Genomic DNA, 26,723 nt, shown 5'->3' with positions numbered 1-26,723 from the left:
CTTTATATTTACTGTCTATTATGTGAAATAAAAATTTTACGTATAATTATTTTTATATATTTTATTAATATAATTAATTACATATTAAAAAATCTAACACAATCAATCATATTATTTAAAGATAAGCAGTGCTTTTCATATTTATATGATGTTTGTAACATTTTAAGACATTCTTTCCATGACAGCCATCAATTGTGGTGGGCGCCGACCATATTAAATGGAGACTTTGTCACGAGGTCGTTGTTCCGCAACCAATCTTATCAAGTCTGATTTTAAAAAATGAGTCGTGTTGTCTCAACTGTAGGAATGCATAGATTTATAGGATGGACTAGATTATGTTAATTTCAGTTATGTATTAAAAAATTATTAATATTATGGTTAGTTTATAATATTTGTTTAAGATATTAATGTTCGTTATTAATAAATGTTATATACTTTTATAAAATAAAATAAAATAAAGTAATTTTTGACCTTAATAGTAGTAGATAACGTGGTTGTTGTTCTTAATAATAATGGTAGGAAAAGCTCTATATCTGCCTACGTGTTTAAAGTGTAATATTCTTCCTAACCTCTCTATGAAGTTGTCTTGTAGCTCTGTAGTTCTTCCCTTTCCTGCATATCTGAAAATGAAGTCGACACCTCTCCCCTTTCCCTCCCTCTGTCGCTCTTATTTTAGTCTATCTGCTTGCTTTATGTCATCCTCTCGAGTTTATGTTCATTTCTTATTATGTTCCAATCAATTCATTGTCATAAGATCCTCTCATCCTCTATTCCATTTTAGAATAGTGGAGTTTAATTTTCCATGGACCTTTGGTGGCCTATAGATTTAATAACAAAGGAAAATAATCTAGTCACAAAAAAATTACACAAAAGTAATCATACAAATTGATGTGATTTGGTATGGTTAGTCAAATTATAAAGTTACTTTTATTGTAAAGTAAATCTAATAGTTCAGATAAATCTACGTCAGTTTGTGAGATTGTTTTGTATAATTCATTTATAGATATAGCAGTATTGATAAATTACAGATTAACAATCATGGCTTTTTTGTTCTTTTCTTTTCTTTGTCTTCGGCAGCTACTCTAATCTGGTTTCTTTAATTTAATAATATTAACAGCTTAGCCACTCTTATGCTCTCCATTTGCCCTTTGCCATTTTTTATCAAGATTGGATTTCATTGATAAAGCGTAGAAGCGGTACAAAGATAGGGGCTTACATAGCCTAGCAGAGGAAATTAAGTTAATTAACAGCTCTGTTTCAAGTGGATGCTAAAGAAGACGTCTTGGATGAAGAACAACAATTTTCTTTATTTATGTTTTGGAGAAATTTTATTTTTTATCATTAGTTTTTAGTATTCCGAGTTCAAAAACTTTATGTACAATTACTTTTGCATACTCATTGTGTATTTCAGAAAATGAAATTGGCTGCACCACTTTTTTTTAATAAAAAATAACTGCTTTGACTAATCATATTAGTAAAGTGCGCAAAGAACACTAAAAGATGACTGTATGTACCAGAACTCTTCCGACTTATACCTGTGTTTAAGTGATTTTTCATTTAAGTGATGACATACGAAGCTACTTAAATGCACCATAGTAATTAGCATGACTGAAAATGATAAAATTCAGGATGAAGAGTAATATAGATCTTTCAAAGAAGATCCAAATTGATTTAAGATTTTTTTCTGGGAAGGAAAAGAAAACATGGTTTAAGACGCTTAGTTCTCTGTGGTATGAATTATCGATGTACGAGGAGTCAGTAAAGGAAAGAAAACCTACCCAAGTCAGAGAGAGGGAATCTCGACTGATTATCATCCCAAGAGAGGGCTTTCGTTTGAGCTTTTAATAACTCTATTTCAAGTGGAGGCTCCATCAATGGATACCCTGGGGATGGATTATGGGAGTACAGAAGATAAAAGGGATTGTTGGTTTTCCAGGAAATAAGAAAAAGCAGCAATGGGAAGGTTGGTTATAGCCTTCTCTACTCATTATAGTGTGAGGACTAGCAATATAAATGAAGTTAAAGCTCTGTTGGATGCATTGAGTCTTTGTTGTATGATGCTAAACTTGAGGGAGGTGGACCTAGAGTTGCATTCTAAAGTGGACATTTCCTGGAGACAAGGTACAGTTGTTGTGCCTTGGTGTGTTGAGGAGTTATGTTCTTGTCATAATCTCTCCAAGCAAGTGTTGCATGTGTTTAGGGAGACTAATAAAGTGGTTGATTGTTTACCAAATCTGAGCTAATAATGCTGAGTGACTGAAATATGGTGCATGGAGAGTGGATGGAGCAGACACTCCTTGTGCTGCAAGTGCTCTTGATTTTAGTGGGGCTGTCTGCTATAAAGAAACAGGGGTGGGTGCTGCTTATGGCTTTCCAGCCAATATTGAATATTATTTCCCACTAGATTGGTTTTGGTTGAAAGGCTGTACTTTTATCTTTTAGCATTTACATCGTGGTTTTGGATCTAATTTTTGTAACCATACGGGGTGTGATATAATCATGGTATTCCTCTGCAATAAGTTAGGTACTACCATTTTTCCTTGAAAAAATGAGGTTGAGAGGGGAGATTGGAGATGCGGATTCAAGGGAAGCTAGTTGCGATCTAACAAAGAGAAAAATAGGGGAACTAAAATGGACAGGAGACTTGCTCAAGGATACAATAACCTTCTTAATATTATTGTACATTAACGTCCTTTAAAATGTTACACTCGATATAACCCCATCCAATGTTTAATCTATTCCGTTTGATTTTTACAGTAATTACATGGGGCACCATGGAACAATCTGAACTGTGCAATATGGGATCTAAAGATATGCTTCTGCCTATATACTGAATAATACACAGTAATTATATGGTAACTAAAGCAGTTTCATGACTCACAATTAGGGAAGACCAGGTTCACCACAGAATTCATCTGGCTCAAATGCTCTTGCAGACTCATCACTGTAAACTCCAGGTATTACCCTAGTACTGGCATTTCCTGATCTTATATTGGATACATTTTGGTCCCCATCAATGCCAGTGAGGAAAAGAGCACACGCAAATAGTGATGCAGCAAGAACAACAAGAGTAAACTTTAATCTGCTCAATACCGGCTTGACCTGTTGGAGAAGAAAAGGAACCCATGTGAGCTAGAGTTCACCCCAAGATGAAATTTGTCATTTCATTTTTCTCCAAAAAGCATAAATATGGTCTTACTATGGTAGTCTTCCAATATAAATTCAACCAGAGAGGTGCACAAGGAACTTCAAGGAAAAATGACTTCCAAAATTTGCAAGATTAGTGCATGGTTTGGTGTTCATAGACATTTGTAATGCCACAGAGTAGCTTGGAGGATGAATTACCCTTAGACTAAAAAATAGTCATGGCACAGGAAAGGCTCTTCCATTTTGCACCGCCTAATTAGCTATGCTAGATGGAAAGATTCAGAAAAATGCTGATGCATGGATGAATCTTTATAGACTCCATCTCCATCATGCATGGGTATAGATGGCTTTTAGTTCAAAACTTCAATAACCCCCAAGAAAACAAGTACCATCAGCTAGTTGCTAGTTGGCAGAGTTAATGGTCACTTCCCTTCATTGCACAAAACATTGTAATTCAGCCATTGGACACAAATGAAGTGCTCACCAGAAATAATCTTACCATCTCAAAGCAAACTTTTGAAATAAATTTTATCAAGTCCACATGTAACACCCCAATAAAAAACCTAAACCACATGGCATATACTCTAAAAGGACTAATCAATGATACAATTAGAGCCCCATTGGAACCTTAAAAAAAGCAAGAACTTTTCTTTCCCAAGCAATGTGGGATATACCACTACCCTTATGCTTATCATATGGGGGTACCACAATCTCACCACCACCACCCCCCCACCACCTCCCCCCCCCCAAAAAAAAAAAAAAAAAAAAAAAAACTCCAAAATTCCCTACGTCCTCGTCAAGCTGGTCCATCGTAGGTGGCACGGCTTACAATCTCACCACCACCACCCCCCCTCCCCCCCCCAAAAAAAAAAAAACTCCAAAATTCCCTACGTCCTCGTCAAGCTGGTCCATCGTAGGTGGCACGGCTTAAATCCCACATTTCTTGGGATAGTATGCTCTGAAACCATTTGTAATGCCACAATGAAAGATCCAAACCACATGCCCTATACTCCAAAAGGACTAATCAATGATATAATTAGAGCTCCATTGAAACTTTATAAAGAGTAATAAATTTTCCTTCCCAAACAATGTGGGATCCCATACACCACTACCCTTATCCTTATCATATGGGGTATCACACCACAAGAATCATTCATACATCGTATGTTGCTCGATTCATATTAAACAAGAGCCACCAGCATCAAAAGGCAAAATTCATTAGAACTAAACCAAGTCTGTAAATGAGAAACTTACAGAAAACGAACCGAGGAGCCTGTCCCGCGCCAAGACTTCAGCTGTTTTCACCCATATCTATTGAGGAAAGTCAATTTAAGCTTCAAAATTGCATCAAAAATAAAAGTGGGCAATGAATCATATCCAATGGCAGAGTAAAGATGCACCCGAATTGCATTACGACTGTAAATCGTACTGAAACACTGACCATGGAAAACTTCTTGAATTTGTATAAGAAGTCATAAATCAGATAAACCATAACAAAGAGGATGGGTGACCAAAACTTATTGTGTAATTTAAACCCTTCAAAATATTGACAATAGCAGCTATCCTCCAAATTTTTGAAATACCAAATCAAGGTCCTGAAAGAGCAATGATTAGTAAGCTTTGGATTTGAACCAATGGGTGCTGACCGCAGGAATGATCCCCTGAACCGACCATTCACCAAATGGATCCCAGACCACACAACTGGTGATCATCAATTGATGATTACTCTGTTCATCTGTAGTGGCTAGGTGGTGGCTGGGGTGCAAGTTATAGCACCCTGCAACTAGATCATGGCCAGATCTGGCAGTGGTGGTGAAAGATTTTGCATACTACCACCAGACTAGGTAATGTAGGGGTTGAGGGGCATGGTTTTTCAGACACCTAAGTTGATCCCTCAGGCGATTTCTGACCAACAGCATATGTTTCAGGTTGGTGTTGGTTGAACCGTCAGGTTAGGTTGGTAAATCAAAGGATTTGCCACCCATGGCTGCAACAACTCTTACCCCCTCTCCCCCCCCCCCCCCCCCCCCCTAACCAACAAAAAAAAAAAAAAAAAGTCCAAATTTTTTTAATCCAATTTTTCAGGAACCGCCATCCCTAAACTGCCTCTATGATTAGGTATTTGAGACCACATTCATTTTTTTTTTCTTTTGTTTAAATGGAGGAGGCATCAACATAATACGGTAAGCATGCTTATTGATTAAGGCATACTAGGCTTCTCTATTTTCTTTTTCTTTTTATTATTGAAATACTCAATTTCTTAAGATTGTTATAAAAGATTTAGAAGAAACCAATAAATTTGACATCTCAAGAGTTCATTGATATCTACGCGAAGCAACTATATATGCTATTATCCAACCAAATAGAGATAAGCATTTCAATCTTGCAAGTTCGAAATAAAAGTAAGCAAGATGCTGAAAACTCTATTTGCCAATTACTTCTCGTTATAAATGAGGTTTTATGAACTAGGTGGACGCGTAATTTAAGGTGAAAAAGATAATAAATCAAAATCAAACTTCCTCCCCTAAATATTCCTCCTCTCGTCAATCAAATTTGATGTAAAGCAAGAAGCACAAACTCCATCGAATTCCACTGAAAAGAAACAAGAATTATGCTTACCTGGCCATCATACCAGCCTGTCTCTTCATCTGCAAAAGGAGAGGGAGAAAACTACGCCATCAATTACCCAGGAAAAAAAAAAAAAGATCGTTTTAGTGTTCTAAGTAAACTTATCACCTCCGTCCGAACAGCCCAAAACTTAGAATTTCAAGGTTTTCCCTTCCCCTCAAAATTCATGGAAACTAATTAAATAAAGACAATCAACATAGCAGAAGAAATAAAGCAGGGCATTTACATTCAACTGTGGCACTGAGCAATCGATTTCCCACGTAAGCCCAACCCAGGTACATCCTCACAACGGCAAGAGTAACCAACAATATCCCACTTGAAACAGAGCAGATAATCCGCTTAAATGGCTCTGTTTCGGGCCCAACGGTGCCGAACCAGGCAACGGGGAGGCCGATAAAGAGAGCAAAAGAAGCGCCCGTGACGAGCAATTTGGAGCTATACTCAACAATGTCGCTGGAGGCCCATGAGAAGGGAAAGGAGGTGGAGAGGGTCTGGTACTCGTTTATGGGCTGTTGCTCAAGTGGAACAGGGCACCCTGTTTCTGGTCTGCCATTTCTGAAGGATGATGCGAAGGTTTTGGAAATTGAGCTTTTAAAGTTGTAGAGGTGGTGGTGTTGGAGACTGAGTTTCGGGAATGAGAAGATGGGTGAGAGAAAGTTGGATGAAGAGGGAAAGAAGAAGGAAAGCTGGGGTGGTTTCGGCGATGAGTGCAAGAATCTGGCCATGACTTCCGACTCTTGGAAATTTTTTCAGTCTGCACTTGGGTCACTCGCTATATCCAAGGAAGATTTTTTTTCCGTTCTTTGCCTTTGTTTTTTGTTTTTTTTTCCGAGTTTGATCCTCTAATCTAAGACTAATCATCCTCGAGTGGCAAATTTAGAATCAGTTTGTTTTAAAGATTTGATGAAATGAATTAAAATTAAAGTTAAATAAAATATTATTAAAATATATTATTTTAATATTAAAATTTAAAAAAATTAAATTTTTTATTTTATTTTGTATAAAAATTTAAAAATTTTATAATAATTAAAATGAAATTAAATGGTATGAAAACTTTCTGAAAGTAAACAAGTTTAAAAAGCTTAGAACTTGATAGGCATTTTTTTAAAAATAATAATAATAAATATGAGATTTATACAAAAAAAAGTTTTAATATTAAATTTTATTTTTTTAATATTAAAACTTTTTTTCAGAAATAATATTAAAACTTTTCATAAACAAGTTTTAAATTTTATTTTTAAAAAAAATAATATACAATACTTACACAGTACAACAATATCTAATATAAATAATATTACATATCATTTATTTTTTTACCATCTTCTCATCATCTCATAGTATAATATTAGATAATTAAAAACTATTTATTATATTTTACTTGTACAATTATTATTTAACGTCACATTATGAAATGATAAAAAAATAAATAATGAGTAAATTTTTTCATTTAACATTACTCATCTAAATTTTTTTATATGTTCTTTAGAATGCAATAAATTTATTAAATTTACTTTATAATAAAACTAATTTTATAATTTAATATATAGAATTAGTTTATGAATTTATTTTTATAAAATTTTTTGTGTGGCTAAAACATTTCTAATTGATTTTGGACGAAGCCTAGAGCTCTTCTACACCACATGAGACTTCACCTAAAACCAAGGGTCCAAGCTTCACAAATACAGAAAATGAAAACGTCTAAAGTAAATAATTCTCTTTTTTTCCTTTTTCTTTTTTTCCTTTCTTTCTATTTTGGTCTTTCTTTTTCACAATTGTTTTACAGAGATCCATTGTTTACAGTTGGCCAAACATGATCTTCACAGATGAACATATTATTTTCATTTTTTTTTTTTTCCTTTCTTTCTTTCTTTCTTTCTTTCTCTCTCTCTCTCTTAAACCTCTCCCTCTTTTTCTCCCGGGACTTTCTTACATGTAGAATGATACTACCTACTTACACCACTAACACTCAATCATCCTCCTCCTCCTGCTCCTCCACTGCACTTTTGCAGCAATTCAGTTAGGAGGAACACCAATTCTTCTGAATGGCTTGCGCTGACCCCCACTTTGAATGAACCAGCACTTTCCAATCCAGCAAGTTTCTTTTTCATATGAAATCTTCAGCTCCTCTGGCTCTTTGAGCCGAAGAACAACTATTATTGCAATGGCGCGATCCGTCACCGCGTCTATTAATTTGTTGAAACAACTAGGCGTTGAAGATGGCAAAGACGGGAGTAGAGCTGTGCGAAAGAGGGCCGTAATTGTGGATCCCTACAAACAAGTAAACATACTTATTTCTTGGATTATAGTTGATAAACAGGATAAACTATGGCAACCAGGCATTTCATCACAAAGCAAATGAATGAAATTTTGAATTTATAATTGATACTACTTCATGAACATAGTGAAATTTTTCTAAAGACCTAATGTCTCAAGATTTTGAGTTTCCATATCAACAACTTCAACGTTTCCTATTCATTGTGTGAGTTTCAGTATTCTGAGCCCATACCTTGCATAATTTACGTAGGATTTTGATTAAAATGTTGGCTCATTATTTCATTTCACCATTTCATCGGATGGGAATTAATATACTGCCCAATGTAAGAAGCAGGATGGATTTCAAGGTCTAAAACTTACGTTTGCCAGCAATCATGTATTATCTGTGCAACTGCTGGATCGACGTCGTCCTGAATTTCAAGACGCCTGTTCTGGAATCCAACAGCTCCAACAACCTGCATTGGGTTCAACCCTTTCCAAGGAATACGTAAAGTAGATAACTCCCATAATATCACGCCAAAGCTATACACATCACACCTGCAAACAAGACAACCCGATTATGTTCAAAATCTACGACAGAAAATTTTCCAATATACACCTGCCAGTTTCCAGCAATTAAGCAGGGTACAATCACTAAGACACTAACTTCTCGTTGGCTTGTTCATTCCTTAGAACTTCGGGTGCCATCCATTCAGGCTGCAGTACAACAGCAGCTTTAATTATCATATATTTTTATCAAACAACAAGGTGTGTGATTGAGGTAAAATAAGGAAAGAAAGGACCACAAAAGGTAGGCCATAGAAAGTTTTCATGGATAAGAAGTATTACTGTTCCAGCAGTGGATTTAGAAGACAGAAAAGTATTGTGCTTCATGCGCGATAAACCAAAATCACAAACCTGCAGAAAGGAAAAAGCTATTAGAGGAGATTCAATTGATTTCTCTCTCCAAAAAAAGAAAAGGCATGATCATGAAATAGCTCGTAATTTCCAGAACTTGGCTAAAGCAGACCTTAACAACCCAGTTTTTATCAACAAGGAGATTTGGAGACTTTAAATCTCGATGCACAATGGGAGGATGGCTTGTATGCAAGTAATTCATTCCTCTGGCCTGCAAACGATCAGGGAACTGTGCTCAAGAAAACAGAACTAAACCAAAAGAGGATACAAAAAGAAAAAGAAAAAAAAATAATCCACTTATACCACATCACGTGCCATCCGCATTCGCCTCTTTTCATCAATTGGAGAATTGGGACGATGGAGTAATCTATACAAACTTCCCCTACATGTCAAACAGAGTTTGAGGGAAACGACAATGGTGTGGACAGAACTATGAGTGAATTTTGGTTTTGGGACAACCCCATTGATGTGAAATCATTTCTTCACAAAAACTGACAGCTACATGACCTCAGAAATCTCTCTGACAACACATTTTTTTTATAAGTAAACAATTGTATTAATATAATAGGCGTAGCCTATGTACACAAGATGGTATACAAGAGAAAAACCTATTTAGGAAGAAGAAAAGGAAACAAGAAAATCATGCAGGTCTAAACCATTAAGTCTATAGCCATGGCCCAGATGAATATCGTTCTAAAAATAAAAGATCTAAGATCCTCAAAAGATCGCTCCTATCTTCGAACATAATGCCATTCCGCTCCTACCATGGGATGCAAATAGGGATCATCTTCCACACGACTTTGATTTGTGGAAAACCTCCTAGATTTGTCCAAGCAGCCAAGAGCGCCTCTATTGTGGCGGGCATAACCCACAACGCTCTAACAATATCACAATGCAGTAGAAGATGATCCACAGTTTCACCGCTCTTCTTGCACATGCAGCACAGGTCTATTATTGTCACCCCGCGTCTTCGCAAATTATCCAATATCTTTCCCAATGAAACTGTCCATGCAAAGAAAGTCACTTTGGGAAGCGCCTTCTTACACCAGATCATATTCCATGGAAACTAAGTGTTTTGCACCTGTGTGTGAGACTTATAGAACGATTGAACCAAGAATGTGCCTTTACCTACTAATACCCACCACAACTTATCATTTCCTTGGATGCTCGGTCTCACAAAATACAAAAGTCGAAAGAATTCCTCAAAACTACCAACCTCCTAGTCTTGAGCCGCCCTGCTAAAGATTATGTTCCACTGTATTTGATCCCCAGCTATCACCATAAAATCAACCAGAAAAGCTTCTTTCTCACATGCCATCCTAAATACTTAAGGAAATAAATATTTGAGTGTATTATTTAATTTATTTCCACACCATATGTCGCTCCAACCATCTCCCAACACTAGTCTACGCTCGATCTTCTCTATCAATGTATCCCATATTGTTATCGTCCTTGAGGCAGCTCCCAATGGTAGAGCCAGGTAATTCATAGGTAAGGCAAACACCTTGCATCCTAAAGTGTTAGCTAGTTGTCTAATATTACGAACATTACCAACTGACACAAATTCAGATTTTTGAAGGTTCACTTTCAAACCCGATGCCGCTTCAAAACAAAGTAGAAGTGCCCTCAGTGCCCACAATTGGTTTTGTTCTGCCTCACAGAATATAAGCATATCATCTACAAATAATAAATGAGAAATATTAATAGTACCCCTAGTGGGGTCACCAATCGAGAATCCCTCCATGAAACCACTACAAACCAACATTGAAGTCATTCTGCTCAATGCCTCCATAACAATAACAAAGAGGAGTGGGGACAGTGGATCCCCTTGTCTCAAATCTCGCGAATTGTTGAAAAAGCCAATTGGATGATATGCACTATCTAATCCATGAGCACCATCTCTCCCCAAAACCATACCTCCCAAGCAAGTAGAGTAGGAAATCTCAATTAACATGATCATATGCCTTCTCCATATCTAACTTACATAGGATCCCCGATTTACCAGACTTTTTTCTGCCATCTAGCACTCATCGGCAATGAGGACTGAATCTAGAATTTGCCTTCCCCATACAAATGCATTTTGGGGTTTTGTTATAATCTTCCCCAACACCTCCCCCAAACGGTTTGCAAGCACCTTAGAGATGATTTTATACAGCCCATTTATAATACTAATGGACCGGAAATCTTTGACATTCGATGCTCCAATCTTCTTAGGAATTTTTTTTTTTTGATAAGTAAAAAGAGATATTAGAACAAGGAAAGGGCAAGGCCCGAGTACACGGGGTATACAAAGAGCCTTGCTACAGGCTAAGAGCTGCGAAGGGCAGCGTAAAGTTCAATAAAAGAAGTGCCATTCATTACAATAGAGGATGCCCATAGAACTAAAGTGTGATAAAAAAAATCCCTAAAGCCTTCCGGAGATCACTCCTTGTCCTCCAATCTTCTTAGGAATTAAAGTTATAAATGTGGCGTTAAGGCTTTCTTCAAACTCTCTAGCCATGAACAGCTCCTGAAACACCTTCATTAAGTTCCCTTTCACCATTTCCCAACAAGTTTGGAAGAAACCCGTAGAAAATCCATTCGGCCCAGGTGCTTTGTCTTTGGCCATTTTTCTCACCACATCATGAATCTCCATCTCCTCGAAGGGCCTCTCCAACCTCAAGGTATCGTGTGGGTCAATGGAATCAAAAGCTAGACCATCAATCTTGGGCCACCACCCAATAACTAAAAAACCAATAACAAAAAAACCAATACATGTTGTACCCTCTATATTTAGCATCTCGATAGTGTTGGTTCTCTTGTGAGAATTGGCCACTATGAAAAAATTTTGTACTTCGATCCCCTTCTTTCAACCACACATCATTGGATTTTTGGCGACACGAAATCTCTTCCAGCAAAATGACCCTCTCTAATTCAATAACCACCTCTGACTTTCAAGATATTTCTTCCAAGGAAAGAACCCGCCCCTTGTGTCCTCTCTAGCTCCTGGAAATCTTCCAATATGGACTTCTTTCCTTCCCCTATGTTGCCAAAAGAATGTGTTCCAAATCTTCAATTCATTTTTTAGAGCTTTTAATTTAACTACAAGAATGAAACTAGGGGTTTTATCAAACTGATATGAGGACCACCATTGCCAAACCCTGTCCACAAAACCTTCAGTCTTCAACCACATTTTTGAATTTGAAATATCTAAGCCCTCCTTGGATACCACCACAATCAAGCAAAATAGAAAAATGACCCGAGCACAGACGAGACAGCCTCCTTTGACATACTTCTGGATATTTAGATTCTCAATCTTAGGATACTAAAAATTTGTCCAATCTAGACCAAGTATGATTATTTGACAAAATGAATGCCCCTCCCAAGAGAGGGATGTCCACTAGATTCAAGTCAAAGATAAATTCAGAAAAATTCGTCATTGCTGGTCACAATCTACCATCTCCTGAGAATTCACTTGGAAATCTTACAACATTAAAGTCACCACCTATGCACCATGGTAATTCCCACCAGCTATGTACTCTGGCTAGTTCTTCCCATAACATACTTCTATTGCTGTCCAAGTTTGGCCTGTATATACCAGCGAAGGCCCACATAAAGTTTTTTTTTTATAAGAGCATTCCACACTTCTAAAAGAGCATGCCATTGTGTATTCCCCTATAAAGTCCTCCATTCGCTCCACCACTCTTCTATCCCACATCACTAATACACCTCCCGAAGCCCCATCAGCTGCAAGATAAGCCCAATCCACATATGTACAGCTCCATATACTTTTAACAATTCTTCTTGTAACATATTTCAGTTTAGTTTCCTGCAAGCATGTAATGTCCGCCTTCCACTCATGAAGCAAATTTTTGATACGCAAGCATTTATTTGCCTCATTAAGCCCTCGGACATTCCAAGAAACAATTTTAGGCTTCATAAAACAGGTACTATTCCCTTCCCTTTAGTTCTTTCTCGACTTGCACTACCCTCATAATTAGGAGACCATGTTAGCCTCTTTAGCTCCCTCTGCTTTTTTGAAATTGAAAGATTTCCATGACCAGCTTCAATGGCTGTAAGCAGTGCCATAAATTACTCCTCAAAACCTTCTCACTCCATCCCTATGCAAAACTAAATTTCCTTTACCTTCTGCAGACCCCAATTCGAAGCATTAGACTAATCTGGAAGCATACAGTTAAGAGGGAAGGGGAGTTAAGATGGGAAGGGTTCCCCCCTCCGTATTAGCCCACTGCAAAACCAGCAGCATCCTTAGCTCACCCTCCTCAGAAAGCATCCCATATTCCCATTCTGAAGGACAATGTAATGGTATAAGGTTCTTAGAAGACCCTACATCCGCACCCACATCCCCTGTTTCCTCTAAAATAGCTCTTGGGTGTCATCCATATCGTCCACATGTTGCGTACCCTTCACTGGAGAAGATGTCGTCGTCAGAGTGGTGGCAGCCTCTGCCTTGTCACTCGCCGGCATTATCTGGCTCAGATATGCTAGAGATCTAGCACAAAGGTGCTCATCGGTGCTCTCTGGTTCAGAGGAGACCGTTGCAAAAGCCTCTATCGTCGCCTCTCGCCGTCTCTTTCACCATCTACGGCTCCATCAAAGGCTCCTCAGCCTATCGAAACGTCAACGGTGCAAGTACCGGCGAGGATACTAGACTCCTACCTGTCAAAGGCCCATGGTCCTCCCCTGGCCTGACTCGCCACACAAGCTTCACCAGATTCCCCAAACCAGACTGATTTGTGGGCTTGGGCCCAACTGTGTGGCCCACCTACTAGGACCCGTTAGTGCTGGGTCTAGCATATGAGCCCGAGCCCACACCAAAACTAGGCCCCCTAAGGTTACCTTCAATTGGCCCATCTCCCAAAACCAAGCCCACCCCTACCCTTTCTTCCTCCTCAACGCACCGTTTCAACCAAGTTATATTTAACCGCAAATCATTCAGCTGCCTTTGTAAATCACTCAATGCCAGAAGCACCATATCCTTATTTAGCCTGATAGCTCCATTGCCACCACCCTCAAGGCTCTGAGCCCCTACAAAAATGGCGGCACTTCCTAACCGTTGCAGCACCTCTCAATCGAGCCGAAATGTCAGAGATGGCACCCAGCCTGGCAGGTTCACGAGAACAATCTGGGACCCTCGGTTGTTGGAGAGCCTCCATGTACGATCGTGTAGAAGAAGCTACCATCGTTGCTAGCGATGCTGAAGACCCAACAAGGCAACCTTCTCTTCCAGCCTCCCTAAAACCTCCACCAACTTCGTCCATCCCCTACCGTCTCTATCCTCAGGTATAAAAATGCAGTTTCAGCGACCACCCTCTTTTGTACTCTACCAAAGCCATGAACCCACCTTGGGAGTTTGAGCACCTCTGCACTGTGAAGCCCTTATCACCCTCCCGATGGGCTGTATAGAACTCATTTCTCCCATCCTTCAAACATTTTGCCCATCACATTTTTTTAACAAACTTCCACTCTCTTTTAGTAAGGAACACCCAACGGTCATCCTTAACACCTCAAAAGACTTTAATTCTATAACAACAGCTTTCAACAGACCCATTTTCCTTCCAATATGAGCAAAATCGCACGGTCAAGAGCCCACGATCACCATCAAAGAAAAAAGTGTGTTTTTTTTTTCCCCTTCTCTGACAACACATTTTCGATCATTTTTTCTTTTCCAGGAAAAAAAAAGATACATCCGCATAAAGGCTTTTCCATTTTCATATATAGCATACTGCAATTCACTTGCACAATAACATGTTTTCTTTCAAAGGCTTTGTGGCGGAGAAGTCATCTACAGGCTTTGTGGCATAAATTCAAGTTGGAGCAATTTGGCATGCACATAAACACAAACAGCCATGCATTTTCAGTTAAGGAAACAAAATGTAGACCCTTGAGAAAATTATGGGCATCCAAGTAAACATGGTAAACAGGGAATTTGTATCATATATCTAGGTCAATAAAAATATCATTCCATTTAACACCAAACACTGCATAAAAATAACCTGGGAAGGAACTCTGTCAGTATAGAGAAATGTGGGGGCCGAGTAACTGCTCCCATGAAAAGGACAACATTAGGATGTCTTAGCCTTAACATGATTTCAACCTGCACGAGGCAACAAGCAGGAATTTCTTCAGTAATATAGAAAAAATTAATTTTATTAGATATTTGGCTTGTTCTAGGAAAACAACATATGATAAAAGGTTGATCCCGCTTACTTCACTTTTAACCTGAACCAATGCATCACCAGATAAACCTTGGTCCAGAAACTTCTTGACAGCAACTTCCTGGAAAGCATTCAGGTAACATCAACAAGAGCAGGTACATTCTTAAAATAGATCAACCAAATCTTAGAAGTTCTTTAACGTGATCATTTGACAGAAAAATAGTTTTTTTATTGGCAACAGAACAATAGTTTCAATTAAAACAGGCTATTGGAAGCATTTCTTTCACAAAGCTGCTGAGGCAATGAAAAGATTTTGATAGACTTGTTGCCCTAAGTTCCACTATTGAAATAAGATATGGAACACTGAACACGACAATTTTCCATTTAAAAAATATACCAGTGCCAGGTAAAAAGCTGTCAGAATTTCTAAAAATGTTCCATATATTGCCACTGTGCGGTCATTGAGAAGCTCCATAGAAAAGTAAATTATAAGCATTTCTACTAGACTAAAAAGTAATAGAGAGCCAAAAATTGGTTTAAATGAACCAGAGGCAAGGCTATATGTGGACAAAAATATGCTATTTAATTATTCATAATAAGGTGACACATGTCATAACCCGAACTACTCTAATGTATCTCCCGAAAGTTTGAAACAACTGAGCACTAGGTATGGATATAAGTAGCAACTGGTCAATACTTATCAGTTTTAATTTAATGCATTGATAAGCCACGACATTTTTTTCAATTTTTACTTTTTTTAAGAAGAGGGTGTGACCCCAATTTTATTCACAACCGCCCTTAGCCAAAAGACATCTGAATGACATTATATAAATGACAATGGAATACATAAAAGTAACGTTGATAGTTTGAAGAGAACATGCGTGCACGTAGACACATACATACACACATGCAGACACATATACATTAATTTAATATAGGATTGTTAAAGGGAGAGATTATCTTTGAATTGTGAAAAGCAATTTAAAATAAGGGAGGTAATACATAGGAAAACAGGGAAACAAGGGGGAGCCATCATAATTTGTGAAAGTAGAATGGAGAAAACCAAGACTATTAACTGTTCACAAGAAGATGAGGTGGCCATGCACAGTGGAGGAACCACGTTGGGGAGCCCAAAAAAAAATTAATCATTATTATTTAAATTCAAATAAAATTTGATAAAAAAATATAGATCTCAAAAATTTAAAAATTTCTTAAAATCTTTCAAAAATATGAAAATTTTCTTCTAATCCCATCTAAAATTCTCTGAGTCTTCCTAAAAGTATGAAAACAAATAGTTTCTATATTTTCTTAAAGTTCATAATTTTCGCATCCAACATATAAAAAATGAGTATACATACATAAAAAATACCAAAAATATACCACCGAAAATTTAAAAACTTGAAAATATGAGTTAAAAAAATATACAATCCAAAAACCATTTCTTATAAATTGAAGGAATATGAAATTAAATTATGTCTATAATGTATTTTCTTGCAAGTATAAACAACAAAGTGTATAATATATACATAAACATAGACATAGGCATGTATGCAAGCATCGCCGTCATTGCATAGACCAATATTGCCCCCCCCAAAGTACAATTTCTGGTTCTGCCACCAGCCATGTACGTGCCCCCCCCCCCCCCCCCCCCCTCTCCAATTTTCCCTCTGCTCCCAACTAAAAGTAACTACCAAAAAAAGATAAGATAAAATCACTCATGTGTTCAAAATATTACTCACAGTGCCATTCCAATCTGCACGATAAACCTCACCATACGAACCTGCCAAAAACATTATGAAATACTGGTATCAAACGACCAAATCATATTATGAAACATAAATCCAGGTTGGTGCCCTAAAAGGATAATAGAAATTTTGACTTTTGAAAAGGCCTTACTGTTCATATTTTAATTGATTTCCCTGGTTACTTTTATAGTCTTTTATTCACATTGTCCTTGTGCATCTTGAAAAATGGAAAAACAGATTAAGCTTGACTCAAGCTCAAATTTAACTTTAATAAGCAAGCCCAAGTTGTGCTCATTGAAGTATTATATAGCTTGAGCTCAGCTTGGCTAGTCTGAATTTCAAATTGAGCTCACAGTCACAGGGCAAGGTTGCACCAAAAAAAAAAAAAAAGTGCATGTCGTTTGGAGGGAGCATTAGAATAAACCAAACAGATATCGATAACATTTAATTTCTGTAATTAAGACAACAATGTAGTTACTGTAGAACAATGAGATATATACTATAGAAGGTTGAGAATAGGATAATCACCAGTTGTTTAGTTCACCAATGAGCTCTAGCTCAAATGAAAAGAAATGGAGTGGAATAACGCCTCCTCCCCCTAGTAAAGTGGGGTGGAAGGTTTGGTTGTGGGTTAAAGACTCGCCAGGTGTGCATGTAACTTACAATTAAAAAAAACTAGATATGAGAGGTCAAGTACAAGTAGAATCAGATTCAAATACAGTCCAACTGTAAATAGCCATAAGATCTAAAACTTATTGGTTAAAATGACTTCCGCCATTTTATTCCAGGTGCATAACGCAAACACATATCCACATATGCTTAATAGCTAGGATATTGTCACTCTCTTAGAGAGGTAAAAAAGGATTATCTTTCAGGAAAAAAGAGCACTATTCAGCAAGAAAAAAGATCTTAAAGTCCAAGCAGCATCCTCTCAATAAGTTGTTCCAATCATATCCAATGTCCCCATAGGGGCCATTAATAACAATTGGCTGAAGTTGAATTGCGTACGAGTCCCAACATTAATTAGAGACAAGATTCAACCCCAAAAAAAATGCTCCTTTTATTTGATATCACATTTGACTCAAGTGGTTGGGGTGGGTCTCAGTTCAAATCTTAATAAGAATGAAAAGTCCGCCCTTTTATCCTAAAATTGGGCCTCTGAACAAAATTTTGACAAAGGATGTTTTTCAGTTATTCAGGAAAAAAAAATAGCTAGAGTCCAGATGTCCAGTAAACTTCAGTACCAACCAAAATGGAAAGGAACACATCTAAACACATATACACCTATATCACACATGAAACATTAACATTGTTTATGGAAAAGCTTACCGATACCAATACGTTCACCAATCCGTAGATCCTCCCAAGGAATTTCCCATTCAGCAACTTCCCCCAGCACTGGGTTAGTACCCTCACCATGAGCATCGGAAGCATTGAAGAGACTGGTGTTGGCTGCTTCCGTTAATTTCATAACAGATTCTTCACCCAACTCAATGTCATCAAAATCTCTTCTAATCTTATCCGGAAAGCACTGTTGATAATCATTGACTAATGCAATATTAACTTGTCTTTGGCAAGAGTCAGCTGCAGTATCATGCAGAACTCTAGCAACCATTTCAGCATTGTTAAGAGTAACCGTATTTACACCTGTAGCATCAGCATGGAAGGGGTCATTACTTCCACTACCAACAAGCACAAATCCCTGAGTTGTCGGTTCAGATGGCAAAGAAACATCACACATAATGGAATTTGCCTCCAGCTCTTTTGATTGATTTGATAACCTCTGTGTAGATAGTTTTTGTTTCCTATCACAATTGACATTGTTCAAAGGCTCCATTTCAGTATGAGGCACAAGGGACTGCTCCAGGTTTGACAAAAACAAATCAGGTCCACATTGAACCTCATTGTCTACATTTTTTGCATTCACCATATCATTTTGTCCAACCACCTTCTGTTGACCCAGATCGTGTGGATTTATGTCTGAAAACAAATCTGGAGGAGGCGACGCACCACTCTCTAACAGAACAGCATGTAGTTTCTGAGCAAACTCTGGGTTCTTGGCTGCACTGATTACATATTTTGAAACATCCTTAACTTTTTTTTTCTGTGCGGATGATGCTTTTCCATGTGTGCCTGATGAGCTTTCACATGTTTTCTGCAGTGACGGAAGAAGCTTGCCCCATTGATTTTCAAATCTCTCAGTTTGATTTTCTTTTGTTTGCATGCCTACAACTGAAGCTTCGTCTGACTTTGAACCAACAATTTCAAAAACTCTATCAAGATCAGGTGGTACCAGCATTCTGGTTCCTTCATTATCCATCAAACACACATCAGTGGGTATTCCAATGACATCTGCATAGCTCCTTACATCATAGACAGGATTTGGGAGCTGACTGCTTGGTACTTCAGCAGGAATTAGGGTACCAGGAGCACCCATGAGATCAATTATATATTCACTGCACCAAATCAACAGATAACTATGTCAATCATTAATCATTCCCTAAAAATCTTCATGTTTGTTGCATTTTCCTATGTTACACAGCACATAAGCATGAAATGGAAGGAGAAAAATTATAAAAAAATAAAAAATAAAACAGAGCATGTGGTGTTTCATATCACGTCTACTTAACTATAAAGGAAAACTAAAACCCAAAAACTAAAGATGAGTTAAGAATCTAAAAACAGATTATTGCATTAAATATATACTACTGACAGATGAATTGTCCTATGCCATAAAAATAAATTATTCCTGCTTCAAAATTTAAGAGAACTATAGCATGTGAAATGTCTCAAGGAATTCATGTTTGTTAGCAACTAATACTAATTTTGAAGTGTGCATCTGCAGCCACTATTCAAAATATAGATGTTACCATCGTATAGGTATGCGGTATGCTCAACCTGCGTCATTTGCCCCTTTCCTTTACTTTTTTGATCCTAAGACAGCAATTTCTACAAAATAAGAAGTAGGCCTCACACAACCGTAACCCCTCTGTCATCCCCACCTCAATGAACACAGGTTTCCATACCAAGCCCCTGGTACAGCCCAGTAGGGACTTTACAAGCACCGTTTGCAGTCCCGCGTGAGAAATATTGACAGTCAAGAAAAAAAACCCTAACATGCATCAGATAAGCAAAAAGCCAATTAAAAGCTCCCATATCACAAAATTGACTTAAACATAATTCAGAGAAAATTTTATACTTGTAGCATTGATAAACTATGGCTAGAGGTTATCACCTTCCATCATCCATTTTGATGAAGTTCACAGCTCCATCATCAGTGCCTGTATAGTAGCTTCCTTTGACCAACGTACATGGAAGATTAATCCTATCCGCTAGTACCTAGCACGGCAAGCATCAAATAAATAATTTCTAAAACAAAAGGTAAAAAAAAAGAAGGAATGTTTTCTAGATAAAAGAAGGCAGTGTAGAAATTAAGCAATGAATTTGTCTGAGGTGAGTCAAAGGATACATAATTTTCTTCTTCACAATTTAGTTTAGCGAAGGTAAGTCAAAAGATGACTAACCTTAAATAGCAAGGCCCTATGGCGTGAAAGTCCAACATCAAGACGTCCAAGGGGAAGAATAATTGTGTTTAGAGAATTCCGTAACTCATAACTCCTTGTGTTCCATCTTCTCAACATTTCATCAGCATCAAGTACCACACCACCCATTCTATCAACAACAATATCAGCAATTTTCTGAATCAAACAACTTAAAATCTGGCCCTGTTCAGAAACTTGACACTCTTTGGATATGGTACATGCTATCTTCTCAAGCTTTTGAAGTTCACGATCAACCAAGCGATTTACCAAAATAACTTCATAGTCAACATTATCTGAAATGGATATTGCTTGAAGATCCACCAACAAAGGCATCTTCCCCTGTGTGTCCAGCTTTGAGGTAATGCCATATACATCATAAAACCCATCCATCAATTTTTCATGATAACTTACTACATTATAGTTCTGCATGAAAGGCAAATGGAAATTTATTAGAAAAATCTCACTCCGGTTAAAACCAATAAGAATCTGCACGTAGTCAACTAAGAAATTACCTATAAACATTTAAAATATAGAATATAAAAATATTATCCGGCTGACAACATAGGAAATTCAGCACAAGACATCTGTCTTTCGATGCCAAAATATCATGATCTAAGTTCCTAAAAAATAAGCCCTCCACTAAAATGGTGTAGTAGGGCTATTTCACTTCACACCAGGAGTTGCCTGGATTTCCGTATACACAGTTCTGGCAGGTGAAATATTGTATTCGGGGTTTTCTCCTCAAGGGTGGGCCCTACCTTATTGTGGTTCCATGTCATAAAAACTTAAGCTATTTCACTTACTTAAGACAAGGAACTCATTACCACAACAATATAGAACGCCAGAATATTGTTTCTTTACTTTTCCTCAATTTCTCATCCACAAAGTTTAGGGTGTAGAAAAAATGAACAATGATCTCATCAAATTCTTGAAAAACTAGATCAAGATGAAGCATGGTCCATAAGGCAAAACCAGAACACGAGAGTAATCAACTATAGGTAATTGTACAAAAATATGCATAAGCAAGACCAAGAAAACAGCTTCAAAGTTGGATACAAAATACAAGGAAACAAGTAATTAATTTATAATTTCACTCACCATAGTTTGCAAAAGAATTTGAATTTTTCAAGTAAAGTAAATGATTACGATAGTATAAACAAGGCACCACAAATCAAAAATCAAGCCACCCCTCCTCATACGAAACTCACAAGGCATCATACCAACACTAATGCACCAAAGTCATATACCTAACAAGAAAGTTTCACAAATGCCCACGGCATAGCGTACACGTTTTAACATAATTAACGAAATGATCCAAGAATAAACGCAAATAGACGGTACCCCATTTAGAAGACAAGATCGAAAAAATTTACAGACAGACCTAATTTGCTCCAAATCAGAAACAACTGCAATAAGAACGAAATGGAGAATTTTGGGAATCAGAAGTCATGGCCTACCCAATACCGAAGCGATGAAAACTTGGCGAGGGCTTGACTGTCAGAGACGGGAGCGGAGCACCCAAGGCTAATCTGCTTGGCGGCATCGATCTGAGCCGTCTCGGAGTCCTCGCGCGCATCGGGATCGGACGCGCTAATCGCTAGGGCCAACTGCACCTGAAACTCCTCCTCCATGAAATTGAAATCCATGCACCCATCACCACCACCACCACCGCCATCCCCAGCCGTCCGATCGACGACTGACTCATCGGCCCCGATTCTCGCCATTGTAGCGGACCCAGAGGCCATCGAAGAAGGCCCCGAAGAAGAAGAAGACGAAGCAGGCGTAATCGGTCTCGGACTCTGAGTGGGGCTCGGGTTCGTTGTTGGTCGGGTGTCGGCCAATCTCTGTTGTTCATTGAGTCCACCACCGATGTGAAGCTTTCTGAGTAGATGCTTCATCTTGGACATCGATCATCTAAGGAACAGGGACTCTGTCTGTCTGTCTGTCTTGTCTCTCGAAGCATAAAGGGTTCCCTCTTTTCTTTCTCTGTGTCTCTACTGGCCTATCCTACGCCCACTAGGCACAAAGCAGATTCCCTTAACCTGCGCACCCTTCTTCGCCAAGCTACCACAACTCCAAAGACTATAAATTAACGGCTCACCAATTCCCTCCAATGCATTCTACAATCTACATTGTAATGTATATCCCCATAACCCCTTTATTTAATTAATTAATTAATTATTAATTAAATAAATAAACCAATCCATAAAAAAAATAAACAATATAAATATCTATATATATACACTACCAAGTCAAATATAATATTTATATTTATAATCATATTATTATAAATATAATTAAATTCAGTATATAAAACATACCATACACATCGCTTAAATATAAATCGTAAAATTAATATGTAAAATTTAAATTTTAAAATTTACGCTTTAAATTAAATTATGTCACGAAAATAGTATATAATATAGAGGTTTTAGAATAATAGTAATTGGATCAAAAGGATAGAGAAAATTTTAAAAAATGAATGATGAACTATTTGGTGTAAAATATTAAAATGAGAATTGAAATGGGGGAAAGGTAGAAAAAATAAGAAAATGGTACCTCTTTTGTTTGCCTGTTGGGACTGGAATTGGATAGATTTATGGCTATACATAAATATGAGAGAAGAGAGAGAGACAGATAGAGAGAGAGAGAGAGAGAGAGTTGTGCTGAGACTTGCTTAGCTGTTCAATTGACTTATAATTTGTAATTCTATCCCCTTTCCTTTTTGTTTTTACATTTTCGGCACGCAACCACGCCCACTTGGTATTCTTTTTTATTGTCTTTTTTTGGGTGTGTCTTATATATTTATTCTACTGATTTCCCTTCTAGTTTTTTTTTTTTAATTAATTTTCAATTTTTAATAAAAATTTATAGACATATAACTATTTTTAAAATTATTTATATAATAACTATGTTTTAAATTATAGGTATTTTTATAAAATAATTTATAAAAATAATATTATTTTATATAAATATTATCATTTTAAAAGTAACGTTAGATATAATTTTAGGATATACAAACTTTAGACACTCTATTTGAAAAAAAAATAGAGTCTACTATTAAAAAATAATTTTTATATAGATCCTAGATTTATCCCTTTATTTTAAAGAAATATGCGAGACGTGTATATTTATAACTGTAAATATCATTTCTTCATTTTAAAACATGGTTGTATAAAAAATTATAAAAATGATTATGCATGTATCATTACTCTATGTTAATTGCTTGATAGTGGCCTTTGAGTGGCAGAAAAATAAGTAAGAAATGGTTCATATGAATGATTCTGAGCAAGTATGAGCTTCTTGGAAACCTAATAATTTTTGTTAATTTTTTATTTATCTTTCTTGAGTTGACATGTAAATAGGATGGTCACACCCTCATTGGTTTGCTCATTGTTTTGAGGTAAGATTGTCCAAGTCCAAAATGCAGTCTTGTGCTAAGTCTTTTGTAAAAAATTGGACATCTGTCAAGAAAAAGTAAGTTTTTTACACTTTTTTTAATAGAAAAAATTTAGTTGCAAATACAATTATACACTAATTTGTATATTAATTTAATGTGATTGATCAAAAAGTAAATTTTATTGAAAATAATACTAATTTAAATTTTATATATATATACACTACCAAGTCAAATATAATATTTATATTTATAATCATATTATTATAAATATAATTAAAGTCAGTATATAAAACATACCATACACATCACTTAAATATAAATCGTAAAATTAATATGTCAAATTAAAATTTTAAAATTTATGCTTTAAATCAAATTATGTCACGAAAATAGTATATGATATAGAGATTTTAGAATAATAGTAATTAGATCAAAAGGATAGAGAAAATTTTAAAAAATAAATGATGAACTATTTGGTGTAAAAAATTAAAATGAGAATTGAAATGGGGGAAAGGTAGAAAAAATAAGAAAACGGTACCTCTTTTGTTTGCCTGTTGGGACTGGAATTGGATAGATTTATGGCTATACATAAATATGAGAGAGAGAGATAGAGAGAGAGAGAGTTGTGCTGAGACTTGCTTAGCTGTTCAATTGACTCGTACTTTATAATTCTATCCCCTTTCCTTTTTGTTTTTACATTTTCGGCACGCAACCACGCCCACTTGCTATCCTTTTTTCTTGTCTTTTTTTGGGTGTGTCTCATATATATATTCTACTTATTTCCCTTCTTGTTTTTTTTTTTAAATTAATTTTCAATTTTTTAATAAAAATTTATAGATATATAACTATTTTTAAAATTATTTATATAACTATGTTTTAAATTATAGGTATTTTTATCAAATAAGTTATAAAAATAATATTACTTTATATAAATACTATCATTTTAAAATGTAATATTAGATACAATTTCAATATATATAAACTTTGAGTACTCTATTTAAAAAAAAAAAAAAGTCTATTATTAAAAAATAATTTTTTATATAAGTCCTAAATTTATTTCTTTATTTTAAAAAAATATGCGAGACATGCATATTTATAACTGTAAATATCATTTCTTCATTTTAAAACATGGTTGTATAAAAAATTATAAAAATGATTATGCTTGTATCATTACTCTTTGTTAATTGCTTGATACAGGCCTTTGAGTGGTAGAAAAATAAGTAAGAAATGGTTCATATGAATGATTCTATTTGAAAATCTTTACACCACTAGTTATGTTACTCATCGTTCAATTTTTTATCATCATCTCATCATTTCATTATGTGATATTAGATAATTAAAGACTATTTATTATGTTTCACTTATGAACTTATTATTTAATGTCATATCATAGGATGATGAGAAAATAGATGATAAATAGATTTTTTCCTACACCACACACTATCTACGTGTCATAAGATATGGATAAATTTTAAATTTATCTTTTATGATTCTAAATTTTATTGTTTTTAGCTTGACCTAATAATTTTTGTTAATTTTTTATTTATCTTTCTTGAGTTGACATGTAAATAGGATGGTCACACCTTCATTGGTTTTGCTCATTGTTTTGAGGTAAGATTGTCCAAGTCCAAAATGCAGTCTGTCTTGTGCTAAGTCTTTTGTAAAAAATGGAGATCTGTCAAGACAAAGTAAGTTTTTCACAATTTTTTTAATAGAAAAAATTTAGTTACAAACACAATTATACGCTAATTTGTATATTAATTTAATGTGATTGATCAAAAAGTAGATTTTATTGAAAATAATATTAATTTAAATTTTAAGTACGAAAGAATCAGTATTAGTACGCAGAGTAGTATGCGACTATGCTTATATATAGTAAAACTCTTTTTAATAATGAGTTTCACTTTTTTTTTTATTAAAAGTATGCCCGAAACTTGAACATTTGAGACTTGTATTTCCTGCTTTTTACCCCTACTCTAAGGTTTTCAATGCGACAGTAAAAAGCAGGAAAATACAAGTCTCAGAATGTTCAAGTTTCGGGCATACTTTTTAATAAAAAGTATGCCCGAAACTTGAACATTTGAGACTTGTATTTCCTGCTTTTTACCATCCTACTCTAAGGGTTTTCAATGCGACAGTAAAAAGCAGGAAATACAAGTCTCAAATGTTCAAGTTTCGGGCATACTTTTTATTAAAAGTATGCCCGAAACTTGAACATTTGAGACTTGTATTTCCTGCTTTTTACTGTCGCATTGAAAACCTTAGAGTAGGATGGTAAAACCAAATTGGTTGTATTTTGAAGTTACAAGTATAAATATGTATTAATATGTATATCAATCTAATATGATTGGTCAATAAGTAGATTTTATTGAAAACAGTACTAATGTAAATTTTAAATATGAAGGAATTAATATTGATATACAGATTAGTACACGACTTTACTTGTAAGTAGCAAAACTTGTTATAATGAGACTTCGATGCCATTGCCGGATCTGATCCAATCTTGGAGATCTTCAAAGTTAACCAGGAGCAACCTTAAAAGAGTTTGACGTTCCCTTGCTTTGACTCATTACTGCCACTACCGCCGCCATCAACAACAAACCGGGAGAGAGAAGGTTATTCGATATTTGGGTATTGACTTGGTAAGTTGATAGGGGGGTCAATAGAATCTTCTCGGACTATACTATTTCCAATTAGTTTACTGAAGAGACGAGTTAAAGAGGCCATTTTGTGAGATTCAGGGGAAGCTTGGTAGATGCTGATTAACAGCTTATCTTGCTCACTACCATTAACCATTACTAGTTTCTTAAGACCTTCTCTTCTGTTCTCCTTTTTCTTTGTTTTTTTCCCTGTACACCATATCCTTCTCTAATGATATCACTCTGGAAGTGCCCTTTCTTCTATGACACTCAAGCCCTCCACTTCTTTGTCAAGC

General features: G+C 36.0%; 2 protein-coding genes across 3 annotated transcripts; both read right to left on the bottom strand.

The window, feature by feature from the left end:
• Nucleotides 1-2,644: 2,644 nt before the first annotated feature.
• Nucleotides 2,645-6,629, bottom strand: LOC122297508 (uncharacterized protein ycf36). The gene is made up of 4 exons (XM_043107591.1): nucleotides 6,002-6,629; nucleotides 5,767-5,795; nucleotides 4,402-4,458; nucleotides 2,645-3,102 (listed from the first exon to the last, which is right to left on the bottom strand). Exons 1-4 carry the CDS (start codon nucleotides 6,498-6,500, stop codon nucleotides 2,884-2,886), a joined length of 804 nt encoding a protein of 267 aa, XP_042963525.1. The 5' UTR covers nucleotides 6,501-6,629; the 3' UTR covers nucleotides 2,645-2,883.
• Nucleotides 6,630-7,474: 845 nt separating this feature from the next.
• LOC122297473 (probable serine/threonine-protein kinase SIS8) lies at nucleotides 7,475-22,504 on the bottom strand. Of its 2 annotated transcripts, XM_043107531.1 has the most exons (13): nucleotides 21,849-22,501; nucleotides 20,374-20,814; nucleotides 20,085-20,188; nucleotides 18,179-19,305; nucleotides 16,844-16,884; nucleotides 15,157-15,225; nucleotides 14,943-15,043; nucleotides 9,250-9,328; nucleotides 9,059-9,157; nucleotides 8,878-8,946; nucleotides 8,696-8,745; nucleotides 8,410-8,586; nucleotides 7,475-8,043 (listed from the first exon to the last, which is right to left on the bottom strand). In XM_043107531.1, exons 1-13 carry the CDS (start codon nucleotides 22,296-22,298, stop codon nucleotides 7,962-7,964), a joined length of 2,889 nt encoding a protein of 962 aa, XP_042963465.1. In that variant the 5' UTR covers nucleotides 22,299-22,501; the 3' UTR covers nucleotides 7,475-7,961. The 2 variants fall into 2 exon arrangements, with proteins under 2 accessions (XP_042963465.1, XP_042963466.1); XM_043107532.1 differs by lacking the exons at nucleotides 7,475-8,043; nucleotides 8,410-8,586; nucleotides 8,696-8,745; nucleotides 8,878-8,946; nucleotides 9,059-9,157 and having other exon boundaries at nucleotides 9,269-9,466; nucleotides 21,849-22,504.
• Between the last annotated feature and the right edge of the window lie 4,219 nt (nucleotides 22,505-26,723).

The sequence above is a fragment of the Carya illinoinensis genome, chromosome 15 (assembly GCF_018687715.1).
Source record: "Carya illinoinensis cultivar Pawnee chromosome 15, C.illinoinensisPawnee_v1, whole genome shotgun sequence".
NCBI lineage: Eukaryota > Viridiplantae > Streptophyta > Magnoliopsida > Fagales > Juglandaceae > Carya > Carya illinoinensis.
Note: the sequence above shows the minus strand (reverse complement) of the source record. Positions and strands in the feature narration are given on the sequence as shown.

Coding starts and splice junctions, on each gene's coding strand:
- LOC122297508 (XM_043107591.1), bottom strand. CDS start 6,500: ATGGCCAGATTCTTGCACTCATCGCCGAAACCACCCCAGCTTTCCTTC. Junction 5,796..6,001: donor GCTCAGTGCCACAGTTGAAT/GTAAATGCCCTG, acceptor CTCCTTTTGCAG/ATGAAGAGACAGGCTGGTAT. Junction 4,459..5,766: donor CAGGCTGGTATGATGGCCAG/GTAAGCATAATT, acceptor TTTCCTCAATAG/ATATGGGTGAAAACAGCTGA.
- LOC122297473 (XM_043107531.1), bottom strand. CDS start 22,298: ATGTCCAAGATGAAGCATCTACTCAGAAAGCTTCACATCGGTGGTGGA. Junction 16,885..18,178: donor TGGTGAACGTATTGGTATCG/GTAAGCTTTTCC, acceptor TGTTTTTGGCAG/GTTCGTATGGTGAGGTTTAT. Junction 15,044..15,156: donor TGGTTCAGGTTAAAAGTGAA/GTAAGCGGGATC, acceptor TGCCTCGTGCAG/GTTGAAATCATGTTAAGGCT.